At 53.1% G+C, this 23,185-nt stretch overlaps 1 protein-coding gene across 3 annotated transcripts in view; it reads left to right on the top strand.

Moving 5' to 3' along the window:
• Positions 1–23,185, top strand: part of Cdh22 (cadherin 22) — a 128,090-nt gene that overhangs the window by 85,646 nt on the left and 19,259 nt on the right. For all 3 annotated transcript variants that reach the window (XM_029556927.1, XM_008854613.2, XM_017803633.2), the window contains 4 exons: positions 2,402–2,569; positions 5,472–5,665; positions 7,227–7,480; positions 15,947–16,083. In XM_029556927.1, coding sequence (XP_029412787.1) covers positions 2,402–2,569; positions 5,472–5,665; positions 7,227–7,480; positions 15,947–16,083 — 753 coding nt within the window. The remainder of the gene's footprint in view (positions 1–2,401; positions 2,570–5,471; positions 5,666–7,226; positions 7,481–15,946; positions 16,084–23,185) is intronic.

The following is a 23,185-nucleotide window of genomic DNA, read 5'->3' as shown; positions in this document are numbered from 1 at the left end:
TACCCACATGCCACAGCTGACAGAGCTATGGACGAGGTCATCTTGGACCTCCAGGCCCAGCTGATCCTGTAGTTAAACACACTTACATGAGTGAGCCCAGCCCAAGCCAGCCCAGGAACGACCCTGTCAACAAGATTTCTCTGTTATTTAAAGCTGGGTAGCAAACTGCCCCAAACTTAATGGCTTAACAAGGCTCTTCTTTCTTACAGTTCTGTGGACTGACTGGGCGGTTCTTTCTTGGGGGTCACTTATGAGACAATTCTTGACTTTCAGGTCCCTCGGGGCTGATTCAGCTGGGGAACAGCTGGCAGGACCAGGCCTCTCTCTGTTTGCCCTTTTATCCAGTGCTGCTTAAATGTGCACTGGGCTCAGGACTCTCAGGGGACAGGCCCTGACACACAAGGGCTCAGCAGGCCTCTGCTTTGTCACAGCTACTAATGACCTCTAAGCCAGAGCAGGTCACATGCCCAAGGCCAGATTTGGTAGGCAGGAACTCTCCAAGGTTGCGGATACTAGGAGAGGAGGTTCATTAGAAACTGTCGTCATAGCAACCTTGCACAATGTGTAACTCAGGACAGGGTTCAAAGGCAACATGGCTCCTGGTGCCCACTTCAGAGCTGAACCATGCTCTGTGCTCCATGTCCTCAGTCAGGGAAGCCAGCCATGTGGGGCCTCTCTCCTCACCCACCAGAGGGGACCCAGACCTCTTCTCCAGTCTCCACTCAGAGCTGAGGATGCAGTCACCAGACTGCTTCATTCAGTGTGGCCCTGGATGTAAAGTGGCTTACGCAGAGTACAGTCAATGTCTCACTAAAGTCAACTGCCTGCCAAGCATCATAGCATGCACCTGTAATCCTAGTACTCAAGCAATAAAGGCAGGAGGATTAGGGGTTCAAGGCCAGCATCAGCTACATACCAAGTTCCAGGCCAGGCTGAGATACAAGAGACCCTGTCTCAAAAAGCAAATAAGAAAAGTCAGTTCTCTCCCCTGCCTTCCCGCTTAGGACCTCGGTCTCCAGCCTGGTGACCACTGCATCTGCCTGTCACTTGCCCCCCCCCCCACACACACCTGGTGTTAGTGTAAATCACTCACTCTGGCCCTGGTGAGTTTGAGCTCCTTTTCTCTCCTTCCTTCCTCTGTTTCTGTGGCCCTTGGTTAGACAGAATGCCTTCCCTGCCTCTTCCTGTGGTGATAAAAGACCACTCCAGGCCCCCACCTTGAGTGTCCTGGTCTGTCATACACATTCACATGCACACACAGAGCCTCTCCTGTCCATTGCCTTTACTGCAATCTGGGGACTTGGAGACATCAAGAGATGGAGCATGGGTTTATGGGGCGCATCCTGGGACTGCTGGTGTGTGACTCCACCTGGCGCTCAGGCCCAGGCACCACCTGTCACCACCTGTGCTTGGCAGGTGGGAGGGGGTGTTGAGAAAGGTTCTGAATGCCTCATCAACTCCCCCTCCAGACTGAGGCTCTTGTGCTGACAGGCAATGAGGCCTGGCCATCCTGTCCTGCCAGAGCCCCTGTGTCTGCTCCCACGGCACAGTCAGTTTGGAGGCGTGTCTGCTGGGCCCTTTGCTGTACCCTGGATAGAAAACCCAGACTTTGGGTTGGCAAGGAAGGATGGGAGATGGGGACAGGTGCACACAAATAGGAGTGTGTGACTACAGTTCATAAGTGTGAGCCACACATGTGTGCACAGGTGAGTGTGATCCACAGTGAATGTGGATATGAATCCTATTCCTGGGTTAAACACCCCTGAGTGGATGTTTGGTACTGGGTTCTGCAGGTCACTAACAAACAAATCAGGTGAGGTCCTGCTTACACAGAATACAGAATGGATCCTGGGAGAAACTGAGGCCCACAGGGGGACTGGCTGCAATGGGGAGAGGGTGTGCCCAGGGCAGCTTCTGATCCCTCCCAGCAAGCCAAACAGTCTGCTTTTTGTTTGTATATATGAGAAGCTTATGTCTATGTGCAGAGGAGTGCGTGTGTGATGTGTGTGTGTGTGTGTGTGTGTGTGTGTGTGTGTGTGTGTGTGATGGGGTGTTAGCTGTTGAGGTGTAGAGGTGTGCGTATTGTGTGTGTTAATGTATGGAGAGCATGTCTGTCTGCATGTGATAGTCAAGTGTGGGAATGTGTGTGAGAAAGAGTATACCTTGCAGTGAGTGAGTGCCTGGATGTGTGTCTGTGCAAATCTGCCAAGTGTATACAAGTGTGGGCTCTGCAAGTGTATTCTGGCTGCCAAGCTCTGAGGGACCCCACAGTCACATCATTGCCTGTACCAGTCACTCCTCCCCTCCCCGGACCTTGACTCCACCACAGCTCAGCAAGCCTGAGTCCTGCCTCAGCCTGACCAGGGTCTGGCATCTTCATCTCACCCTCCCTCACCCACAGGTGTGATCCGGACAGCTGTGCCAGACCTCGACCGCGAGAGCCAGGAGCGCTACGAGGTGGTGGTCCAAGCCACAGACATGGCAGGCCAGCTGGGAGGCCTCTCCGGCTCCACTACAGTCACCATCGTGGTGACAGATGTCAACGACAACCCACCCCGCTTCCCTCAGAGTGAGTGAGGTCGTGTCTGTGTGTCTGTCAGTTTACACAAGGCCCTGTTGGCCTGAATTCCCTTGAGACTTCCACCCCTACTTGGGTGTCCCTCTGTCCTCGCAGTGCCCACACACCCTACCCTTCAAGCCTGAATCCTGCAGAGGAAAACCTTGCCTGTCTGGTTTTGCCAAAATCAAGAACTGCCATGACCTCCCCACCCCTCAGGTTGATCTCTGAGAGGGAGACACCCCTGCCAGTGTCTGTTCACCTGTTAGGTTCCTGACCCAAGCTTGCAAAGAGGTGTTGGGGGCTCACAGGAGTCTAGACGGAAGGGGCAGCCACAACACCCAAGCAGAGGAATGCCATGGGTTAGCCTGGGAAGTTGAGTCTAAGGACAGGGTCTCCCTCCTCCCAGAGCCTGGGGGAGCGGGCAGTGAGTGGCCTGTGCTACTGAATTGAGAGTTTTGCCTCTTATGGCACAAGGAGGTGAGGCAGTTTCTCTGGTTCAGGCTGCTACCTACCACCTGCCTGTAAGCCAGCCCTGCTGTCCCAGGCTCAGGCTCAGCTATAGCTGGGAACCCTTGGCAGAGACTAAATGCCACCAGGAGCCGTCTGATTCCTATCGGGAGAGTCATTACCCGAGGTCTGCTGCTCTCATATTAGGCCCCGCCACAAGGGGCTGACCCCCAGGAGATAAGCGAACGCAATCCCTTAGCTGAGCTCCCAGCATCACCCACACTGAAGCCTAGCACCTCAGACAGCCAATGTAGGGTGGGCCCCAGCACAGCTCCTAGACACTGAGGCCCAGAAACTGTCAGCTCCAGCACTCGGGGACCCCAAAAGGAAGGCCTGTAGCTGCCCACAATGCTGGGCTCTCATGGGGCAGAGCAGAGGAGGCTCAGCCAAGAAGGTTCTTGATCCCTCACCCTTCCCTCCCTCCTTCTCTCCCTTCCTTCCTTCTTTCCTTCCTTTCCTCCCTCCTTCTCTAACTCACTCCCCCTCCCTCTCACCCTTGTTTCTTTATTATGAATATAGCACAGACAGAAGGGACTTAAAATAGAAATGCCCAGAGCCACACTCCGTCCCAGCAGCAGGACCCTGAAGCCCCAGTCACCTTTCCCAGTTGCAGCATCTTCCAACAGCACCAGCCACACTCACTATGTGGCTGTCGTTTCTCTGTTTTTCTTAGAGCTCCCCTTCCTCTGCATCACCAAGCACTATGTCCAGTTCTACCCTCTGTGAACCTCAAATAAGTGGAGCCATATGACATCAATTATAGTGTGCCTTGCTTTATTACTTTGAAAATTATGTTCATGAATTGGGGTTATTTATTCTAGCTGTGTTCATTTTCCTGATGGTATAGGATTTTCTTGTGTATCTTCCCTGTTGGATACTTGGATTGTTTCTAGGTGGGGCTGTTATGAACTTTGTACCTGGTTGCACAGTCCCTAGTGCCCCTATGTACGCATTTTTCCAATGTCCATGAGAAGTGTTTCCCATGAAGACACGCACACACCCCTTGTACCATTTCAGACTCCTCAATCTGTGCTTATCTGCAGACTGCCTACTTATAAATTCAGATGTTCACCAGTCCTTAATATGGTCCACCCATAAGACAGTCTGCTGTGCCACCAGGCTCTGAGGGTGCCTAAGAAATAGGTGCTGTGGTCCCTGTCTCCCATAGCTGACACTCAGTCCAGGGTATGGGGGGAGGGGGCACAGGGATGCCTGCTAGAATGAGCTTGGCACCCTCTCCACAGCACAGGAGGAGCTGAAGGTCAGGGAGGGTCCCCAGGGGAAGTGGGGAGGGAAGAGGGGCCGGGTGCCTGCAGGTGAGCGTTGAGTCATTCTGTGGAATCACCAGAGCATTCAGTAAGCAGCAGATGAGCCGGAGTGAGGGGCAGGGGGCAGGCAGCAGCATGTGTGTTGTAGGGTGGACTAAGGGGTTTGCCAAGTCTATCCCAAGGGTGGTGGGGAGCTATGGAGGGATCAGAGAGAGGGAAAGGCATGTCTCCTCTGGAGTTGCTACACGAGCACGAGTCAGAGGCAGCTGCTCCACAAAAGGGTTCCCAGATGTGTGACAGCCCCAAGAGGCTTCATCTGAGCTGGCCCAACATTTAGCAAGCCACTCTCACCTTAACCTTAGCTCTCGTCGGAGAGCCGGATGCTGTTGGCTTCCATCTGGCCTCACTTCCATTTCTCCTCTACTCCTCTGCTCCAGCCATAAGGGCCAGCCTGGCATTCTTGAAACACAGCACATAGTGTGCCCACCTCAGGGCCTTTGCACCTGCTATCTCCTGTCTAGAATGCACTTTCCCAAATATCCTTTGGTCTCAGTCTACTCCCTCACCTCCCCTGGGTGTCACTTTCTTAGTGAGTCTCCCAGCCTTCACTCTGTTTGCTACCTGGGACATCAGAGGTGCTCCCCATAGATGATAAAATAAAGCAATGAGTGTCACCAACATGAGATGACACAGACGAGTCGTTTTCCTGTCTGTCATGCCCTGGGCACTATTATCTCATATCTTACAGGCAGCAGCATCTACATTCGTTGTCATAGCAATGCTGCTGTTAGGAGGTGTCCTTCCCATTGCATAGATTAAGAAACTGAGGCTCAGGGATATAGACCAGGACTTCCCACAGAGCCTCAACCTTCACTGTTGAGTCCCTCCAGCCCCCTTGCTAGACAGGTGGAGAGACTGAGGCCCCAAGGATGGTAGGCATTTTCCCACACTGTCAGCCAGGTGGAATGTGAACCTCCCAGCCTCATGGCCTCTGCCCTTGCACAGAGGACAGGCACACAGTCCCTGCCTTGCCAGGGGAGACCCTGCAGATGCAGACCCCAGGCACACCCGGGCCCCTCCTCCTCTCCCCAGCGCTGGTGGAGGCCGGGGTCAACCTCCTGGCGTGTCCCCCACAGAGATGTACCAGTTCAGCATCCAGGAGTCTGCACCCATCGGCACAGCTGTGGGCCGGGTGAAGGCGGAAGACTCAGACGTGGGCGAGAACACGGACATGACTTACCACCTGAGAGGGGAGAGCAGCAGTGGAGGAGACGTATTCAAAGTCACCACTGACAGTGACACTCAGGAGGCCATCATAGTGGTACAGAAGGTGAGGCTGCCCCGGGAGGGCATGGGTAGGACTGGAGGCAGGCCCTGGGGCCAGCTGCAGCAGCAAGGGGCTCCCACTCCCACCACCCTCCATTCTAGAGATGAGGAAAATCTTTTGATGATCTCATTTCCAACTCATAAATGAGAAAATGAGTCTCAGACAGGTTGAGTGACACACTGGAGGTTGCACAGCTACTGGTCAATTCAAATCTGAATCCAGACTCTTAAACACTGCTGTGGGCTACTTCCACATATCCCTAGCCCTTCATAGATCTTTTCTCCCCCATGTCTCCCCCTAAAGAAAGAGGTCATCATCCCCATTTTGATGGGCGAGAAAGGTAAAGCCTTGCCCAAGACCACATCTGGGAGGGACAGAGTTGGTCCCAGGCTGGATTTGAATCCAGGCCTTTCCTTCCTACATCCAGCAGCTATGCTTACCCCGGCTGTACCAGGAACCTCAGCCTTCAGACTTGATTTGGTGCTCCTTAGAGGACAGGGATTGAGGACCCTTAACAAAGCAGGCCCCTTAACAAATCTGTTTTCCAGGACTTAGCTATGGCACAGTAAATCAAATGCCAGGACTTGAGAACTGTCAGCTGAAACCTTCTCCTGAGTGGGAGACTTGAGTCCCCTGTTCTGATCCACATGTTGTCATGGCCTCTGTGTGCCCCAAGCAGTTCAGTGCCCTGCCCAAGGCCACACAGCTGGGACAGCCCAGCAGGGACCTTCTGGCTGCTGAATCGGATTAGTTTTTAGTCTTTTGATTGACATGTGTCCAGACTGTAAGATGAGCTCCTGTCACAGATAGGGAATTGGAGGCCAGAGGCCATTGCTCATTCCTAGGCCAGCACCCAGTTCTCTGCATGTGGACTGCTCAGCAACAGGATGGGGAAAGAGGGGAACTTTTGTGTTGTTGTGGAAGTGGGGGAACCTGTACATGGGGCAGACATGAACTTGTGATCTCCACGAAGTTCCCTGCCCCCTACCATCATATGACCACAGTACCCATTGAATTCAACTTTGAAGGCCAGAGCCAGGCTCAACCAGGGTAACTCATTCCTCAGGGAGCAACATTCACTCCCCCACTCCTCTCTCCTGGGCTTGGAAGCCATGTCCACCTGGCTTTGAGTCTTGGATCTGACAACAGCTTTCTGCTCAGGGACCCTGGGCGAGTCACTGAGCTGTTCTGGGCCACAATTTCCTCATGGATAAAATGAAAGCATGGCCATGTTGGTCATGGTGTGGAGGTCAAATGGAGTGACTAGTGAAAGCATGTGCACACAGTGAGCACTTTGTGGAATTCCCATGTCCTGAGTGGAGAAGCAGAAAGCCTGGGGGTTGGCACCTTTTAGAGTAGTAACTGTGTATCCCCAGACAAGAGGGGTCCCCAGGGATCCTCCATTACAGTGTGACTGAAAAGGGATGGTCTGGGCCTCTGACAGACAGCTCTGTGGTGAGCTAAGCCAACTGTGACCTTAGCTGCTGACCCACTGTGTTCCCTTCCTGAAAATGCCATCTCATACAGGCCCCAGCCACTGACTGGCCCTCTCTGCCTCCCCCAGCACCTGGACTTCGAGTCTCAGCAGGTGCACACAGTAGTTCTGGAAGCTCTCAACAAGTTCGTGGACCCCCGCTTTGCCGACCTGGGCACATTCCGAGACCAGGCAATCGTGCGAGTGGCCGTGACTGATGTGGATGAGCCCCCTGAGTTCCGACCACCCTCCGGCCTCCTGGAGGTGCAGGAAGACGCGCAGGTGGGCTCCCTGGTCGGTGTGGTGACTGCGCGGGACCCCGACGCTGCCAACCGGCCTGTCCGGTGAGACCCCCGCTCGGGGCCACGCCTGCTGCCTGCTGTCCCACCATGTGCCATCCCAACAGACCATGGGCAGAGGGGAGGAGGGGACACCAGAAGCCAAAGAGCTCAGGACGCAAAAAGAATGCCTCAGATGAGAGAGGGACAAAAACCAGAGCCAGTGTGCAGAAGGGCAGAAGAAGCCAGCTGATCACCAGCTGAAGACACCCTGGTGCCTCCTCTCTCCAGGCCCCTTGGGTCTCACTGGACACCCCTTCCCATATTCAGAAGGGACCCAAGAACCAGGCAAAACAAAACCCACCTATTTTCTTGAGTCATCTTCTCATAGGGCTGCTCCATCCTGGCTCATCAAAATCATTCTCTCTCTCTCTCTCCTGCCCATTTTCCAGTTCCATGCTGGGTTTCTGTCTCCTTGAGTTTGCATGGGTCTTTTCCACCAGCTAGACAGTCTCTCTCTCTCTCTCTCTCTCTCTCTCTCTCTCTCTCCTCTCTCTGTCTCTGTCTCCAGAATCTATCTGCAAGCCCTGATGTTTCTACCTTAGACTGTAGCCAGACTTCTTCCCCTACTCCCTACCGGTGGCCACCAGCCTGCTCTAAGCCACCATGTCCCCTAGCTGGCCTCCCTGTTTCTGCCCTCACAGAAAAAGCCAGACAGGTCCTGTTCCCATGTCAAGCCCAGCCTGGCCCCTCTGATCCTCACCCACCTCTTGGGCTCAAGATGAAAGTTAAATGTCACCTTGACTCCCAACCTGACCCGAACCACCCAGAAGGCTCTAGGCACCAACCCTCCATGTGCTTCTCTCCTCTTCCCCTGCAGACTCCAGCTTCTCTCATCTCCCCATCAAGGCTGCTCTGCAGTTCCTCCTGGGCCTGTGTTCCCCACTCTCCACCGTCCCACCCTGTTTGCTCAGCATAGCCCTCTCTGAAAGACATTTCCTGGCCACACTTCTCCAAATGCCCTCCCCAGCTGTCCATCCAGCCCCGAACTGCACCCCTCCACACTCCTCACTATCCAACCTGGTTTTCCTAATGGTGTGCTTACCCCATTGAGCCATTGAGAGAGTGGGCCCCTCCACCAGCTTGCTTACCACTGGATGCTTGGGGATGCTGAGGCCGGGACCTAACAATTCTGCACACCCTCCGAACAGATGGTGAATGAATGAAACCTGGAGCAAGAATCAGAAAAGGGACAGAAACAGGGTCAGAGGCAGAGGAGCCCAGCAGTGAGAGGGACGACAGGCAAGGAGAACCAGGAAAGAGAAAGCTGAGGGACCTGCCTGGTGGTGCAGACAGAGGCCTAAGAGCCCGACTCAGACCCAGTGAGGCAGAAGCAGGGCAGAGATGCGGCCAGGGATGTCCCTCGAAGAGAGGTTGTGGTAGAAACTGACCCAGAAGAAGTAGCAGATTGGCTAGTGTTGGATGTACACAGAAGAGGCTCCAGGGCCCCCGGCTTCTACCTTAGCCTCCCCTTACATAGTGAGCCATCTCTGAGCCAAGCTGAGTTCTGTGCTGGGTACTGAAGAGAGGGAAAAGGGAAGTTTATTTAAGGATCTCTGCACTGTTGACTCCATCGCCTGTCAGAATATACCTCTTAGAATTGTACAGTCCCCAGCCTGTGCAACCTTACATGCCAGCCCTAGGTGATAAGATGTTCAACTGCCCCCAGGCTGTCAGACTGAGAGATATGTTCAGAGATTGTGGAAGACTTCTTGGAGCTTACAGGAGTTGACCTGGGCTGGGCCCTGAGTCTGGTCAGGGGACAAGCACTCAGGTGGAGGAACAGCTCACACAGATGGCTGAAGACAGAGGTGTGATCAGGATCCTAAAGCTCTAGTAGACAGAAAGGGGTGAGGCACCATGGTGACTCTAAATAGGGCCTCACAGGTAGGCTAGGAGCTTATCCATGCAGAAACCCAGGATGCTGCTGCAATTCCTACCTCTCTGCCACTAGGCACAATCTTGAAACCCCCTTGGTCTCTGACTGGCTCTAGCCCTCTTCAAGGAAGACAGTGTCACCCAGTTTATCAGAAAACTGAGGCCCAGAGCAGGCCAGCTTCTGTGGGCATCACAGGATGAGGACGTGGTCAGCTTGGTCCAGCAGCATTCCTATCTGCAACCTCTCCTTGTTGGCTTTGCTCTCCCCACTCCCTCCCTCCTTCCCTCCCCTCTGCTTTCATCCTGGCTGAAGGGACCGACTTTGAAACTAGCATCTCATGCTCCTTCATCTCCCTGTGCCTGGCCCCTTCCCTGGGGCTCCTCAGATGTGGAGGAGCCTGCAGTGAGCTTGAAACAGGTCCAATTTAGCACCACAAACATTTGCCCAGCTTTCCCACCGCTGCCCAGAGCCAGGCCTGGGGACATGAGATGACTCAGCTCAGGGCAGTTCCTGGGCAGAGCTCCCAGACTGTGGGGCACAGACCTGAGAACAGAGGCCAGTGAGGGGTTATGTGTGACAGGGAAGGGTTCTCAGGCCACCTGCTGCTGCCTAGAGCAAGGCTTGGTTCTCAGCTCCAGGTTCTCGGGTCATGGTTCCCTGCATAAGACAGGATCCCGCCCACACCCACATCAAGGATGGTTAAATGCTGATACAGGCTGTGAAGCAGCTAGATGAGAGGGTTCAGAGGCATTGGGGCCACAGGGGATCCCTTTGAGTGGTCAGGCAGTGAGAAAAGGGCCCAAGGACAGACTGGCAGAATACAGAGACGTGGGGAGGGCATGGCTCAGAACAGGAACAGCAAGCTCAAGGGTCCCAAGTGGGCAGGCCTGGCGCCAATGCATCCTCTAGAACAAAGAAATAAAATGGGCCACTGGGAGAGTGCCTGGTACAGTGTGCTGGTGCAGCAGGTCCCTGGGGAGTTTGGAAACGCAGGTGGCCTGTGCGCGGGGGAGGAGTAGGCATCAAGGGGGGAGTAGGTGCCTTCATTTTGGGAAGTACATTCATTCCTGGCACTGAGGGTCAGAGAGGGAAAGAGACTTGCCAAGGCCTCCAGCACTGAAAGGGCAAGATGGATTTTTTTTAGTTTTATTATTTTTATTTTTTATGTATATGAGTATATTGCCTGCATGTATGTAAGTGCATCTGTGTACCCTTAGAGGTCAGAAGAGGACAATGGATCCCCTGAAACTGGAGTTACAGTTATAAACCACCATGTGGGTGCTGGGATTCAAACCTGGGCCCTCTGCAAGAGCATCCAGTACTCTTACCCGCTGAGCCATCTCTCCATCCCTAGGGCAAGATGGATTTAAGCCATGACAGACTGCTTCCTGGGAGCAGCCTCCTGCCTTACCCTGATTCTTACTCTTCGTACTTGGTATAGTTTCTAAATTTGTACGGTGCACTTCCCTGGATACAGACTACAGACATGAGTAGAACATGGGCCCATGGAAGGCTGGGCTTCTGTGTGAATAAATCCATTGACAGGCCAGGTCTCAGTGGCCCGGAGCTGGGATTCTATGTTGAGGAGACTCTCTTTCTGTCAGCAGCTTGGGTATGGCCGCCCCATTCATCCTGCTGTGTGTGTGTATGTGTGTGTGTGTGTGTGTGTGTGTGTGTGTGTGTGTGTGTGTCCCTAAACCCACCACACAGGAACATGGGCAGGCTGCACATACATGAACTGACCACCTCTGACGTTAGAGGGAGAGGTTTGCATTCACTCAAGTCAGGACCACCCCTCCCCTCCCCTCCCTCACCTTGAACACAGCAGCTTCCTTGAGTCCCAGACAGCAAGTGTACCTGGCTGGCTCCTGAGGAGGTCTCATTGGGCTAGGAACTTGGCTCTGCTACAAAGCTTCCCTTTGTGACCCAGCCTAAGCATCTTGGCTCCTCTCAGCCTCAGTTTCCTTGAGTGTAAACAGGAGGGCTGATAGTTCCTGGGACAATCTGAGGAGCACATGACAGTAAGGCCACTCAATCATCATGAGTGCAGGGTCATATATCCTGTGGCATGGCCCAGCTCTGTGGCAAGTGGGTTAGTGTTTTCTTGGCCCACACTTGCTTAAAGCTCCCAACGAGCCTGTGCAGTGGCAGTTGCATCCCCTTGTTTGGGAGAAGGAAACTGAAGAACTGAGTGGTCAGGTGACTTGCCTGAGGTCACACTGCTGGGTTCCAAACCTAGGCTTCCGTTCTGCACTTTCAGCCCATTCCCAGGCTACCCCTCCCAGCACACAGGCAAGCACAGAAATGCACTTGCACACACACTCATGCCAACTTGTGAGTACCCACATTCTGTCATGGACCCCTTCACCCATGCCCATTCCCTTCCCTTTCCTGCCCTCTAGGTCCAGCGGGGCCCAGTGAGAAGTAAGAGGGTAAAATCCAAGCAGAGCCTGCTAGATCTGCAGCTGTCTCCACCTGTTCCAATCACTGGCAATGCCCCAGGCCCCCACACCTGGTGGCACTTCTGCCAAACATCTCCAAATCACAGAATGATAGTGGTTCCCATGCACAGAGAAATTACCCTTGATCTCAACTAGCACCAGTGTATGCACCTTGCCCTCTGGAGACTCTGGTAGGGTTAACAACTCCAGTGACTCACGGAGGAAGTGGCCTGATGCAAGGAGTAGACCTGATGCAGAGTTGGGGTGGAACGTAGGGTGCCTGAGCCTTTGCTGTTCCATCTGCAGCATGCTGTCACACACACCCCACTCACAGTCATGCCACAAACACACACTCCTGCCCACAACACAGATCAGATCTCAAGCCCTGTGTGTGTATATAAGATGTGCCAGCTTTCTGTTCTCCTCACCTGAGGCCAGTTCTCAACACACCAAGTCCTTCCCTCCATTCCCTCCTACTCACTCACTGGCTCCCAGAACTGGAACAAAAGCACCTGGGCTCAGCCAGTCAGCTAGCCAGCCAGCCCCATGGCCCAAGTCTTTACTGGTGAATGGTATCCCTGTAGTCCCTACCCTGTGACCATGGGGACAACTGCCTCTCCTTAGGCTCCAGTTCCTGCCATCGCCTCTAAGAGGAACAAAAGAAAAAACTGGGAGGAAGAAGAGGAGGAAGAGCAGAGGAGGGAGAGGGGGATTGAGAAGGGAGATAAGGTTAGGGGGAAGAGAAAAGGAAAAAGGAGAAGAGGAGGAGGAGAGAGGGGAGAAGGGAGAAGGGACAGGAACAGGAGGAGAGGGTGGAAAAGAAGAGGGATGAGGAGAAGGAAGCATAGGAGGAGGAGAGGGTGGAAGAGAGGGAGGACTGGGAGGAGGAAAGGGAGGAGGAAGAGGAGGAGAAGAGGGAGGAGGAGGGAGGAGGAAGATAAAGAGAGGGAGGAGGAAGAGGTGGGGGAATTCTAAGCAAAGAGGGAGGAGAGGCCATCAGGAGGCAGCTGACCTCCTTCCTCAGTCCTGCCTCCTTCCACCCCACCCTTACATCTATGGAAGGAGAGTATTCTTCAAGGTTCTTTCTGAGTGACATTCAGAGTCTTATTCTACCTCCTTCCTCTCCAAATAACTGGCAAGGCCAGGCTGGGGGCAGAGCAGACCTAAGGCTCTGTGCATTGAGGCTTTGGCTAGTTCAACATGCTGGAGAGAACTCTGGGTGCCGAGTCTAACAATCACTATTCACCCCTGGCAGGGAGGAGGGCCTTTGCTGGCCCACACAGCACCATAGTGTAGTTAAAAGACAGAGCATGTTAAGAAGACATACCTGGGGCAGGGACACATAGAATGATGCCTTGTGCGTGACACAGTCTGAGGAACCATAACTCAGCCACTCTGAGCGCTGAAGTTTCCTTTTGAAGCCTCGTTGTCCTCATCTGCAAAGTGGAGGTGATTGTAGTAGCTGGTCAGATGTCTGGTTCTCTCACAACCCTGAGCATCCCAGAGAAGATGCTTGCTTGACGGTCAGGACGTGAAAGGCAGAGCAGGGGATGGCTGGGAAACGTGATGTCTGATTTGTCCGTTGTATACCAGGGAGAAATGGTCAGCTTGGGGCTGAACTTTTGACCTCCCATCTCAGGCTGATCAGGGGTGGGAAAGCTATGTACTCAGCAGTCCCGGGGCAAGAGAGAACAGTGCATGGGAATTTGGGAGATTGACTTCAAAAATCCACTCTGAGGGCTGGAAAGATGGCTCAGTACATAAGACCACTTGCTGTGCAAGCATGAGGACCTGAGGTCAAATCCCCAGCACCCATGTAAAAAGCCAGGTACAGTCACATACACCTATAACCTCAGTATTGGGGGGAGGTACATGTTGCAGCCAATAAAACGGCAATCCAGGTTCAGTGGAGACCCTGTCAGAGGGAGTAAGGCAGGGAACAATAGGGGAAAGATGCGGATGTCCATGTCTGGCCTCTGAAGGAGTACAGTCATATGGCCACTCACATAGTGAGCACACACACACACACACACACACACACGCACGCATATGAATTTATTTATTTATTTTTTTGGTCTTTTTGAGACAGAGTCTCCCTGCAGCCCCAGCTATCCTGGAATTCACTATGTAGACCAGGCTAGCCTTGAACTCACAGAGATCCCCCTTTTCTTTGACTTTCTTTTTTGGTTTCATTTTTTGAGAGAAGGTCTATAGTCCAGGCTAGCCTCAAACTCACAGTCTTCCCACCTGCCTCCCAACTGCTGGTATTGTAGGTATGTGCTACCATACCCAGCTTCAGGTTTTGTTTTAAACAGTGTATTTAAAGGTAGTTTGGGGGCTTGGCAGATAAGATTATGTACTGCTCTTGCAAAGGACCTGAGTTTAGTTCCCAACACTCATGTTGGATGGCTCACAACCTTTACCTGTAACTTTGCCTCCAGTGGATCCTGTACCCTCTTCTGGCCTCCACACAGGCACTACACTCATTTGTATATTACTCACAGACAGATACATATAATTTTTTTGTTTTTGTTTTTGTTTTTGTTTTTGTTTTTACTACAGGGTCTCCCTGCAGCCCCAGCTATCCTGGAATTCACTATGTAGACCAGGCTAGCCTTGAACTCACAGAGATCCCCCTGCCTCTGCCTCCCGAGTGCTGGGATTAAAAGCGTGTGCCACCATGCCCGGCATGAATTTATTTTTATTTTTTATTTTATGTGTATGACTGTATTGCCCGCATGTATGTAATTGCACCCGTGTCTTACAACACCTGTGGAGATCAGAGGAAGGCATCAGATTCCCCTGGAACTGGAGTTACAGACAGTTGTCAGCCTCCATGTGGGTGCTGGGAATCAAACCTGGGTGTTCTGTAAGAGCAGTCAGGGCTCTTAACCACTGAGCCACAGGCCTTCATTCCCCTGCAACAGTAAATAGGTAAACATCTCCACTGGGCCACCCAAACCCCATCAGGATATCAGGTGGCTCAAAATTAGATGTATAAGTAGAGACCAAGGAAGCTAATAGACTGGTTCAAGGTCACACATGGAGTTCAGGTAACCAGAAATGCAAGCCTGGCATGCTCAGACTTATGCAGTCATCCCACAAGTCGTTATTACTATGGAAGAGATGGAGAAACTGAGGCCCAGAGAGGTTGGACCATGCATGCAGCCCAGGCCTCTCCTAAGAGCAGCTTAAGGCTCTGGTTCTGGCCGGCATTGTTTCTGGTGTCCTTGCTTCCCTGGGCCTCAGTTTCCCTCTGGGTTTGGGAGATGGCCAAGGCTGCCCTCCCTGCCTGGCTGCTTTGTTCTGGCTATACAATGCGTCTTTGCCGCCTTTGCCGGCGTGCCAGGTCTTTGTCTGCTCCAGCCGCAGTGAGCCCGCCCGTGTTATCAGCGAGGAACGCAGGCCGGCGCTGGCTGGCGGGGGCCTCTGTAGGCCGCTGCTGCCGAGACATGTGTTGGACACGGGCCTTTCAGGCCTGGAGCTGCCGCACAAAGGCCGGGAAGAAGGTGGAACAAAGGGCTTTTTCACGCGGCAACTGAAAAGCTGCAGATTAGCACTGGGACTGCCGCAGGCGGGAGGAGCAGGGCCAGCCACAGACCCCTCCAAGTCCAGGCTCAGCCATCTCCTGTCTGGGGTCTGCTTGGTTTCTAGACTCCTTATAACCCACCTCTACCCCCTGTTCTGCTCAGAATTCCCAGGACCCTCAATCCTGGTCCTGACTAGCCTTCCACACCTCCAGCTCAACCATTTTGCATCCCTTACCTTCCTTGAACAGTTCTCAGCCACCCTTGGCCTCCCCACTCCTCTTTAGTCCCCTTTTCGGGGTCAAAGGCAATCCTGGGGTCTCCTCTTTTGAAAAGCTAAGAACAGGATATATCTTACTGCATGTCAGGGATGTGGTCTTCACATCCTCTCCACACCATGAGGTGCAAGTTCATAGCCATGCTGCCCATCTAAAGGAAGGGAGGCTCAGATAGGCTGTCCCCGACCCCTGACACCCAGCAGGCACCAGCTCCAGGGAGCTGCTAAGCCAGATCACTTAACATCCCGTCCTCTGTGTCCCTAGCAGGTTGTCCCTCTCTTAGAATGGGGTGGAGATAATGGGCTCTAGGGCATGCTTGATCAGCCCTGTCCTGCCACCCCCCTCAGGTACGCCATTGACCGTGACTCAGATTTGGAGCAGATCTTTGACATTGATGCAGACACAGGCGCCATCGTGACTGGCAAGGGGCTTGATCGTGAGACTGCTGGCTGGCACAACATCACCGTGCTGGCCATGGAAGCAGGTGAGTTGGGCCAGTGGGTGGAAGAGCAAACGTGAATATATTGGCAGGACCAATGGCTGGGGTAGAGAAAAGACTGAGCTGTCAGTCAAGGCACATGAGGGAGGGGCCAAAGGTTGAGGCAGGGCAAAGAGTAAGAAACTAGGCAAACATCCCACCTGGGGATGGGGGACAGCAGCAGATCCCAGGAATGAAGACCTACAAAGGTCTTCAAAGCCCACGAGATAGGGCTACTTTAGAGGCCAACTTTCTTCCCTTGGTTATTAAGCATCTACATAGGCCAAGCTCTATCTTGACTGAGACAGAAAGTACTTGCCCTCACAGGAGAGAGCTAGGCCAGCCACAAACTGAAAAAAGGTATGCTCAGCAGGTCAGACCGTGTGACATGGGATGAAGGAGCAGAGAGAGGAGAATGTGGAGTGAGGGATTTGGAAAGAAGAAGGGCATTGTTTCTCTGAGGTGAAGGCTGCTCTGGGAAGATAGTTCAACAAAGACCTCAGGAAGGTCAGAGCATCACTCCCAGTACTGAGGGAGAGCAACCCAGCCAGAAGGAACAGCTGTGAAAAGGCCCTGGGGTGAGTGGCATTCACCCAGCATGTTAGAGGAACTGCAGGCCAGGTCAGCCGCGTTGGAGAGAGGCAGAGCAGTCCACTGCTGGTGGGGAAGGGGGTGGGGATCTTTGGACTTCTTGTGAATGGGAGTTGAGAGGGCTTTGAGGAAAAGTGACACTTTCTGGAATTGACAGAGTGGAGGAGAAGTAGAAGCTTAGCCAGAAGCAGTGCGACTGGGAGAGGGGACAGTAGCCCAGTCTGGGGTAGGAACTGTGGGGGTGAGAGGAAATTGCTTTGGGGTATAGGCTGTGGACCCAGAGGCAGGACCTGGTGATGGGCTGCCTGAAGGTACGAGATGGACCAAGTTAAGGACTTATAAGTGTGTAGGTTTCAAATGCATCCCAGGAACTTAGCTCAGATGGGGAGACATTTCTGGAAGGGGAAGGGGACTGGTTTGGCACCGCTGGGTGAAGGGAGGGTAAACTGGGAGAAGAAGAGAAGGTCCTGAGGTATGGATGCAGAGGAGCAGAGGGTGGAGACTCACTGGGCACCAGGAGAGGGCAGAGCCAGCCAGTGCCTCCACCTGTCCTCCAGCTGTGTTCCCTGTCACTTCTGCCTCAGGTCAGCACGTTGCCAGTAAGCAGTCTGTGAGTGATTGAGAAATCTGGTTTATCTCTGAGTCTCACCTTAGGGCAACTCAAACCACCCTCTGCCTCAGGAGTACTCCTGGAGGCCTCTCCCTACTATCCTGTACCATCCTCCTCCTCCCTGTATTGGCCTCCCCCTCCTCCCTGTGCTGACCTCCCCCTCCTCTCTGTGCTGGCCTCCCCCTCCTTCCTGTATTGGTCTTCCCCTCCTCCCTGTACCAGCCTCCCACTCCTCCCTGTGCTGGCCCTCCCCTCCTCCCACTTCCCAGGCCCCACTGGCCCATGGCAGGGCTGAGGAAGTCTCTAGGCTGAAGTTCCCTTCCTCTCTTTCAACTGCGGTTTAAAGGAAAACACAAAGCAGGCTCAGCCCTCGGTGTGGCTGCTGCCAGCCTTTGAATCCACTCTTCCAACACTTGGAAGGGGGAACAAAGGTGGCTGGAGAGGAAGTAGCACTGGACTGGGGGGAAGAGAGCTCCTCCACCTCCTGAGCCCCTTCCAGGCAGCTGCAGGCAGAGCCAGGGGAGGTACAGGCTTGGCTGTGCCACAGAGGTGCCTCCTTCCTCAGCTCACAAAGATTGTCACCCTGCCACCAATAAGTCCCTTCTTAGGTTAAATATAATGCTTACACCCCAGGGTTTCCTTCCTACACATCTAGAACACCCCATTCACAGAAGGTGGAAAGGGGGTGCACACATGAACGCATGCATGTGCACGCACACACACACACACACATACACATACACATTTGAATATTTAATACATCTGGCCTCAATACGTCCCAGCATATACTTGTTTTGTGATGTTGTGGTTTTTGTTTGTTTGCTTGTTTTTAAGTCGGGGTGCCATGTAGCCCAGGCTAGTTTCACACTCCTGTGTAGCCCAGGATGACCTTGAACCTCTGGTCCTCCTGCTTCTGTCTCCCATGTGCTAGGTAACAGCCCAACATATGCTTTTGTGGAGTCCTGATCAGTCACATTATCACTATCCACTTCACTGATGGTTGGAGTTAGGAGGGAGGCAGAGTGCTGAGGCACACAGCAGCAGGGCTGGGGTCTGTTCCCCCACAGCCCCACGGCAACTTCGTGGCCTCCCTGTCCCCAGCACTCTGCTCTAGGAGACTCCCGGCATCCCTCCACGGGAATGAGATGAGTCTGTGAGAGAAGCTGGCTTCTGGCCTGGGCTTGAGATGCCTCCCTGAGCTGTAATCCATAGCACCTGCCCTCCACTCACCCCACTGCTAAGCAATGGGTGAAGGAATTCTTCCACCTTTCAGTGCCAGGGGTCATGAGGGGGCAGACTGGACAGCCCTCAGGAGGAGCTGTCTCTGTGGCTTCAAGTTCCTAAGGTTTATCACACTTTCCAATTCCCACTCTAGGCCCTTTGCAGGGGTGGGGCCACTGGATCGTCACATCTCAGAGGTGTTGGTTCTACTGTTGTCCCCAGTGTGTAGATGAGAAAACAGACTCAGATGACGTCATTCGTACATATCCCCAGCCCCAGCCTGTTTGACTCCAGAGCTCAACTCTCCCTGTGCATATTTCTTTGATCTGGCACAAAACTGGGGTCTGGGACTGGGGATGGCTCAGTGGGTAAAGTGCTTGCTGTGCAAGCATGAGGACCTGAGTTCAGATCCCCAGTGCCCACAGGAAAGCCAACACTGGGAGATGGTGGCAGGAGGATCCCTGAGGCTCACGGACAGCCACTCTAGCTGAATTGGTGAACTAACTCTAAGTTCAATGAGAGATCCCATCTCAAAAATAATATGGAGGCTGGCAAGCTGACTCAGCAGGTAAAGGCGCTTGCCTCCAAGACTGAGGAACTGAGTTCAATCCCTGGGACCCACATGGTGGAAGGAGAGAACTGACTCCTGGACATTGTCCTCTGACCACATGCATGCACCATGGCATGCATGTGCCATACATACACGTACCCAGGGCACACACACAGACTGTAGATGATAGATAGGTAGGTAGGTAGGTAGGTAGGTAGGTAGGTAGGTAGATAGATAGGTAGATAGATAGATAGATAGATAGATAGATAGATAGATAGATAGACAGATAGATGGATGATAGATGATAGACAAATAAACATAATTAAACATAAGGTAGAAGAGGCTGGGGAGATAGCTCAGTGGAAAGAGTGCTTGCCGTGCAAACATGAGGACCAGAGTTTAAATGTCCAGCACCCACATAAATGCCAAGCAGGCATGGCAGCTCGCCTGTAACCCCAGTGCTCAAAAGGCAGAGACAAGGGATCCCTGGAGCAAGCTGGCTAGTTAACTAGCCAAATTGACAAGCTCTGTGTTCAAATGAGAGACCCTGACTTAATATATAAGGCAGAGAGCAATAGACAAAGACATTTGATACCAACCTCTGACCTCTACACACAGATATACACACATGTATGCACATCACACACACACACACAGAGGAATTTGTGGCAAATAACCCTCAGCCACCCCACCTTCCCACCATCTCTAGAAGATGTAGACACAGTTATTATGTTTCACAATGAGGAAAGGTAGGCCCAAGATCACAGAGCAAGTCCACTCAGGCCCAGGGAACTCCAGATGGCCGTGCCAGAAGCCAGCCTGTGTCCCAGGTGCAGAATCCCCAACTCTGCCTGGCCCACAGTTCTCCTGCTGAGGCAGCTGTGTGGCTTCCTCAGAAACCCAGGGGACAGGTAAGGGGCCACTCGGCCCCCCCTGCTCCCAAGCAGAACAAACAAGAGGTGACAAGGATCAGAGGGGAAATATTTATACACACTGCAGTGCTCTGTGAGCCCCTCAGAGGATGTCGCCCTCAGCCAGAGCAGCCGCCTGTCACACTGGATTACCTCAAAGGCTCCCGGCCCACTTAGTATGCTGGCTCCCCTCTCCTGAACCTCTGAGTCATCCATCCTGCCCATGCAGACGCGCCTTCCACTGACATTATCTTTAACGTTTTGTAATCATGAAATATTAATGACCAATATTGAATTTAAAGTACAATTTGTGTCTGAATCCTTCGGTGGAAAGGGCAGTTGTAAAGGGACAATCTTCAAAGGGGGAGATTTAGAAAGTCAAGGCTGGGGAGGAGGGGCCAGGGTGGGGCTGCATGCAGCAGGCTCCTGCAGGGTCATCAGCTCGCAGCTGACCTACAAGGGCAGTGGCTGACTGTCCCAGACAAGAAGTTGACTGGGAGTTGACTAGACCAGCTGGAAGCTTCCCTCATGAGTCATCTAGGGCCAAGTCATGTGTCACAGCACTGAGTTTTCCTTCATACAGATGTGTTTGTGTGCAGATCTAGAGACTTGCTCCTCCTAGAAGACTGCATACACCCTGTGAGAGGGCAGGCACTCAATGACTGTGTGTAAACACTTATGGAGGGGAGGAAGGAATGGGTTCTTGAGTGTGGTTAAGAGATTGGGCCCGTGGGATGGAGAAATGGCTTCACCTGTACGGTCTCTAGATCTGTGAACTAGACAGGTCATGCCTCTGGATAGCCTGCTTGCCCCTCAGTAAGCTGTTTGAAACTCACTGCCCTGCCAGAAGGCAGGGGGGACAGTAACTACTAACAACAGTTTCTGTCTATTCAGAGGCACTGTAAACAACACCTTGTGTAAAACACCCCCACCCCCATTTGGGATTCAAGTTTGTCCAGGACTTGCATAATGCCTGTCACCTAACATATATAATTAATAGCCAGAGAAGGAGTCTGAGACAGGAGAATGTCAGAGGTAGTGACCCAGCCCCACCGGACTCCATTTCACATGGGGAGGCTGCTCCTTGGAAGGAGCAAGAGGCTGAGGGAAGGACAGGTACAAAGTAGAGGTGGGGTTTGGAGACAGTGCTCAGCTTCCTCCAGGTACTCCCCCCTTGTATCCATCCCAGCCAAAGGCCTCTACCTGACACTGAGATCCCTTGCTAAGTCCATTGGCGGCTCTCTGAGTTCCCAAGAGGGGGAGGAGAGACGGGCAGCAGGCTGCACCAGGAGGGTAAACTAGGGACTTTGGGGGAATTTGAGGAGCAGGGAGGACCTGGCCCACCAGAGAGCAGCAGAACAAGGGTCTCACATGGGTCTCTGGCAGAGGAAAGAATTTCAGAAGCCAGGATCTGTGTCTCCCTGCAAAAAAAAGCCCTGTGAGCAAAAGCTGAGAGGCTTGATAGCCCCTCTAAGGATAAGGGGGTGAGTGTGGCTGGAGCAGGGAGCTGACCAGAAGGTGCAGATGCTTGCCGGCCTATATAGGAAGGGCTCAGCTGTCCCCTGTGGAGCCAGGTGAACCAGCACAGGTCTTTGAGCAGGAGAGTGATGTGATCAAATGTCAGGACCTCATGGTTCCCTTGGTGAAAGGTGGATAGAAGGAAACAGACCAAACAATAAGAGAACTCAGGCTTAGCCCTACACAAGTGCCAGGACAGAAGCAGTGGCCATGGAAGCTGAGGTGGATTGAGGTGGGTCATCTGGGCAAAAAGCTCAGAGCAGTGCTGCATGGGAGGGGTGACTTGAAGAGGCACTGAATTCCCTGTCCAACAGAGGTCCTGTTGGGCTGGGTGACACCTGGGATACACAGAGCTCCTAACAGATGCCAACGGGATCAGAGATTGTGATGCCCAGGACATCTCAGTGAGATGGCCCACTCAGCTTCCAGGCAAGGAAAACTTCTCTTAGCCTAGACCCTGGAGACGCTGTGTTTTCACAGACCCTATTTCAACCAAACTCCCTCTACCTTTAGGAGGGTCACTTCCTAAACAAGTGCAGAGCCTACACTCTATGCATGGAAGCCAAGCAGATGGTCGAAGTCCAGAAGAGAGACAGAGAAGGGTGCCAGAACCCCCTGATCCCACAAAGAGGGAATGGGGATAGGGTAAGAAGTGTCAGGAGGCGGCTCCAGGCTGTCCCCACACCCCCCCTTTGCTGGAGCCCCACCTGCTCCCCAGCCCTCCTCCTCCTGTGCCTGCCTGGGCTGTGGGTAATTGGGAAGATCAATCTTCCTGCCTAGCCGGCCAGCTCTAATCAGAGCCTGAGGTTTGGATGCAATTTAATTCCCTAGGGAGGAGGGCAGGGCTAGGGACTGTCGGGGAGTGGGTCCCTCTGCTCCACTCCCCTCCCCTGCCCATCACTGCAAATGGGTGCAAAGTGGATCTTTCCTGCAGCTTTTGCTCTCTCTCCCCACTTCCCACTCAGAGCCTCAGTTCTCTTCTCTCTGGGCCCCTCTTTCTCTGTGATGCCCAGGGAGAGCCACACTGTCCACCTCCACTGGTCTTGCTGATGTGATGTTGGGTCCTCGCGCTCCCCTGCTCCTTGGATGGGTCTTGGAGGGGTGCAGCCACATTACCTCTCTGTCTTCCTGGAGCACAGGGCACAACCATGGATGCCACAGACAAGGAAAGTCACTCGTTGGCACAACTTTATTAAGTACCTACTATGTATTGTGCATACGGTGGTAAACAAATAAACAAAACTTCTTACAGAGGAGATGTGCAAGCCCAGCAAAATCTCAGGTTGAGGGCTGGGGGGATCGCTGAGTCAGAAAAGCACTTGCTTTGCAAGTGTAAGGACCCGAGTTCAGTCTCTGGAACCCATGTTAAAAATACTGGGTGTACCTGGGCGTTGTGGTCTGTGCGTGGTGGTACACGCCTTCAATCCCAGCACTTGGGAGGCAGAGGCAGACAGATCTTTGTGAGATGGAGGCCAGTCTGGTCTACATAACGAGTTCTAGGCCAGCTAGTGCTACAGAGAGACCCTGTCTCAAAAAGATGTTGTAAAAAATGCTGGGTGTGGTGGAACATGCTTGTAAGCCTAGGAGGCAGAGGCAGGAGGATCCCTGGGATCCAATGACTGGCCAGCCCAGTCTAATTGGCAAACCCCAGGACCCAGTGAGAGAGTCTCAAAGGAGGGGGATGGAATTCCTGAGGATGGCACCTGA

Source organism: Nannospalax galili, unplaced genomic scaffold, assembly GCF_000622305.1.
Source record: "Nannospalax galili isolate Female #2095 unplaced genomic scaffold, S.galili_v1.0 scaffold2227, whole genome shotgun sequence".
Classification (NCBI taxonomy): Eukaryota; Metazoa; Chordata; class Mammalia; order Rodentia; family Spalacidae; genus Nannospalax; species Nannospalax galili.
This window is presented reverse-complemented; position numbering and strand designations above follow the sequence as displayed.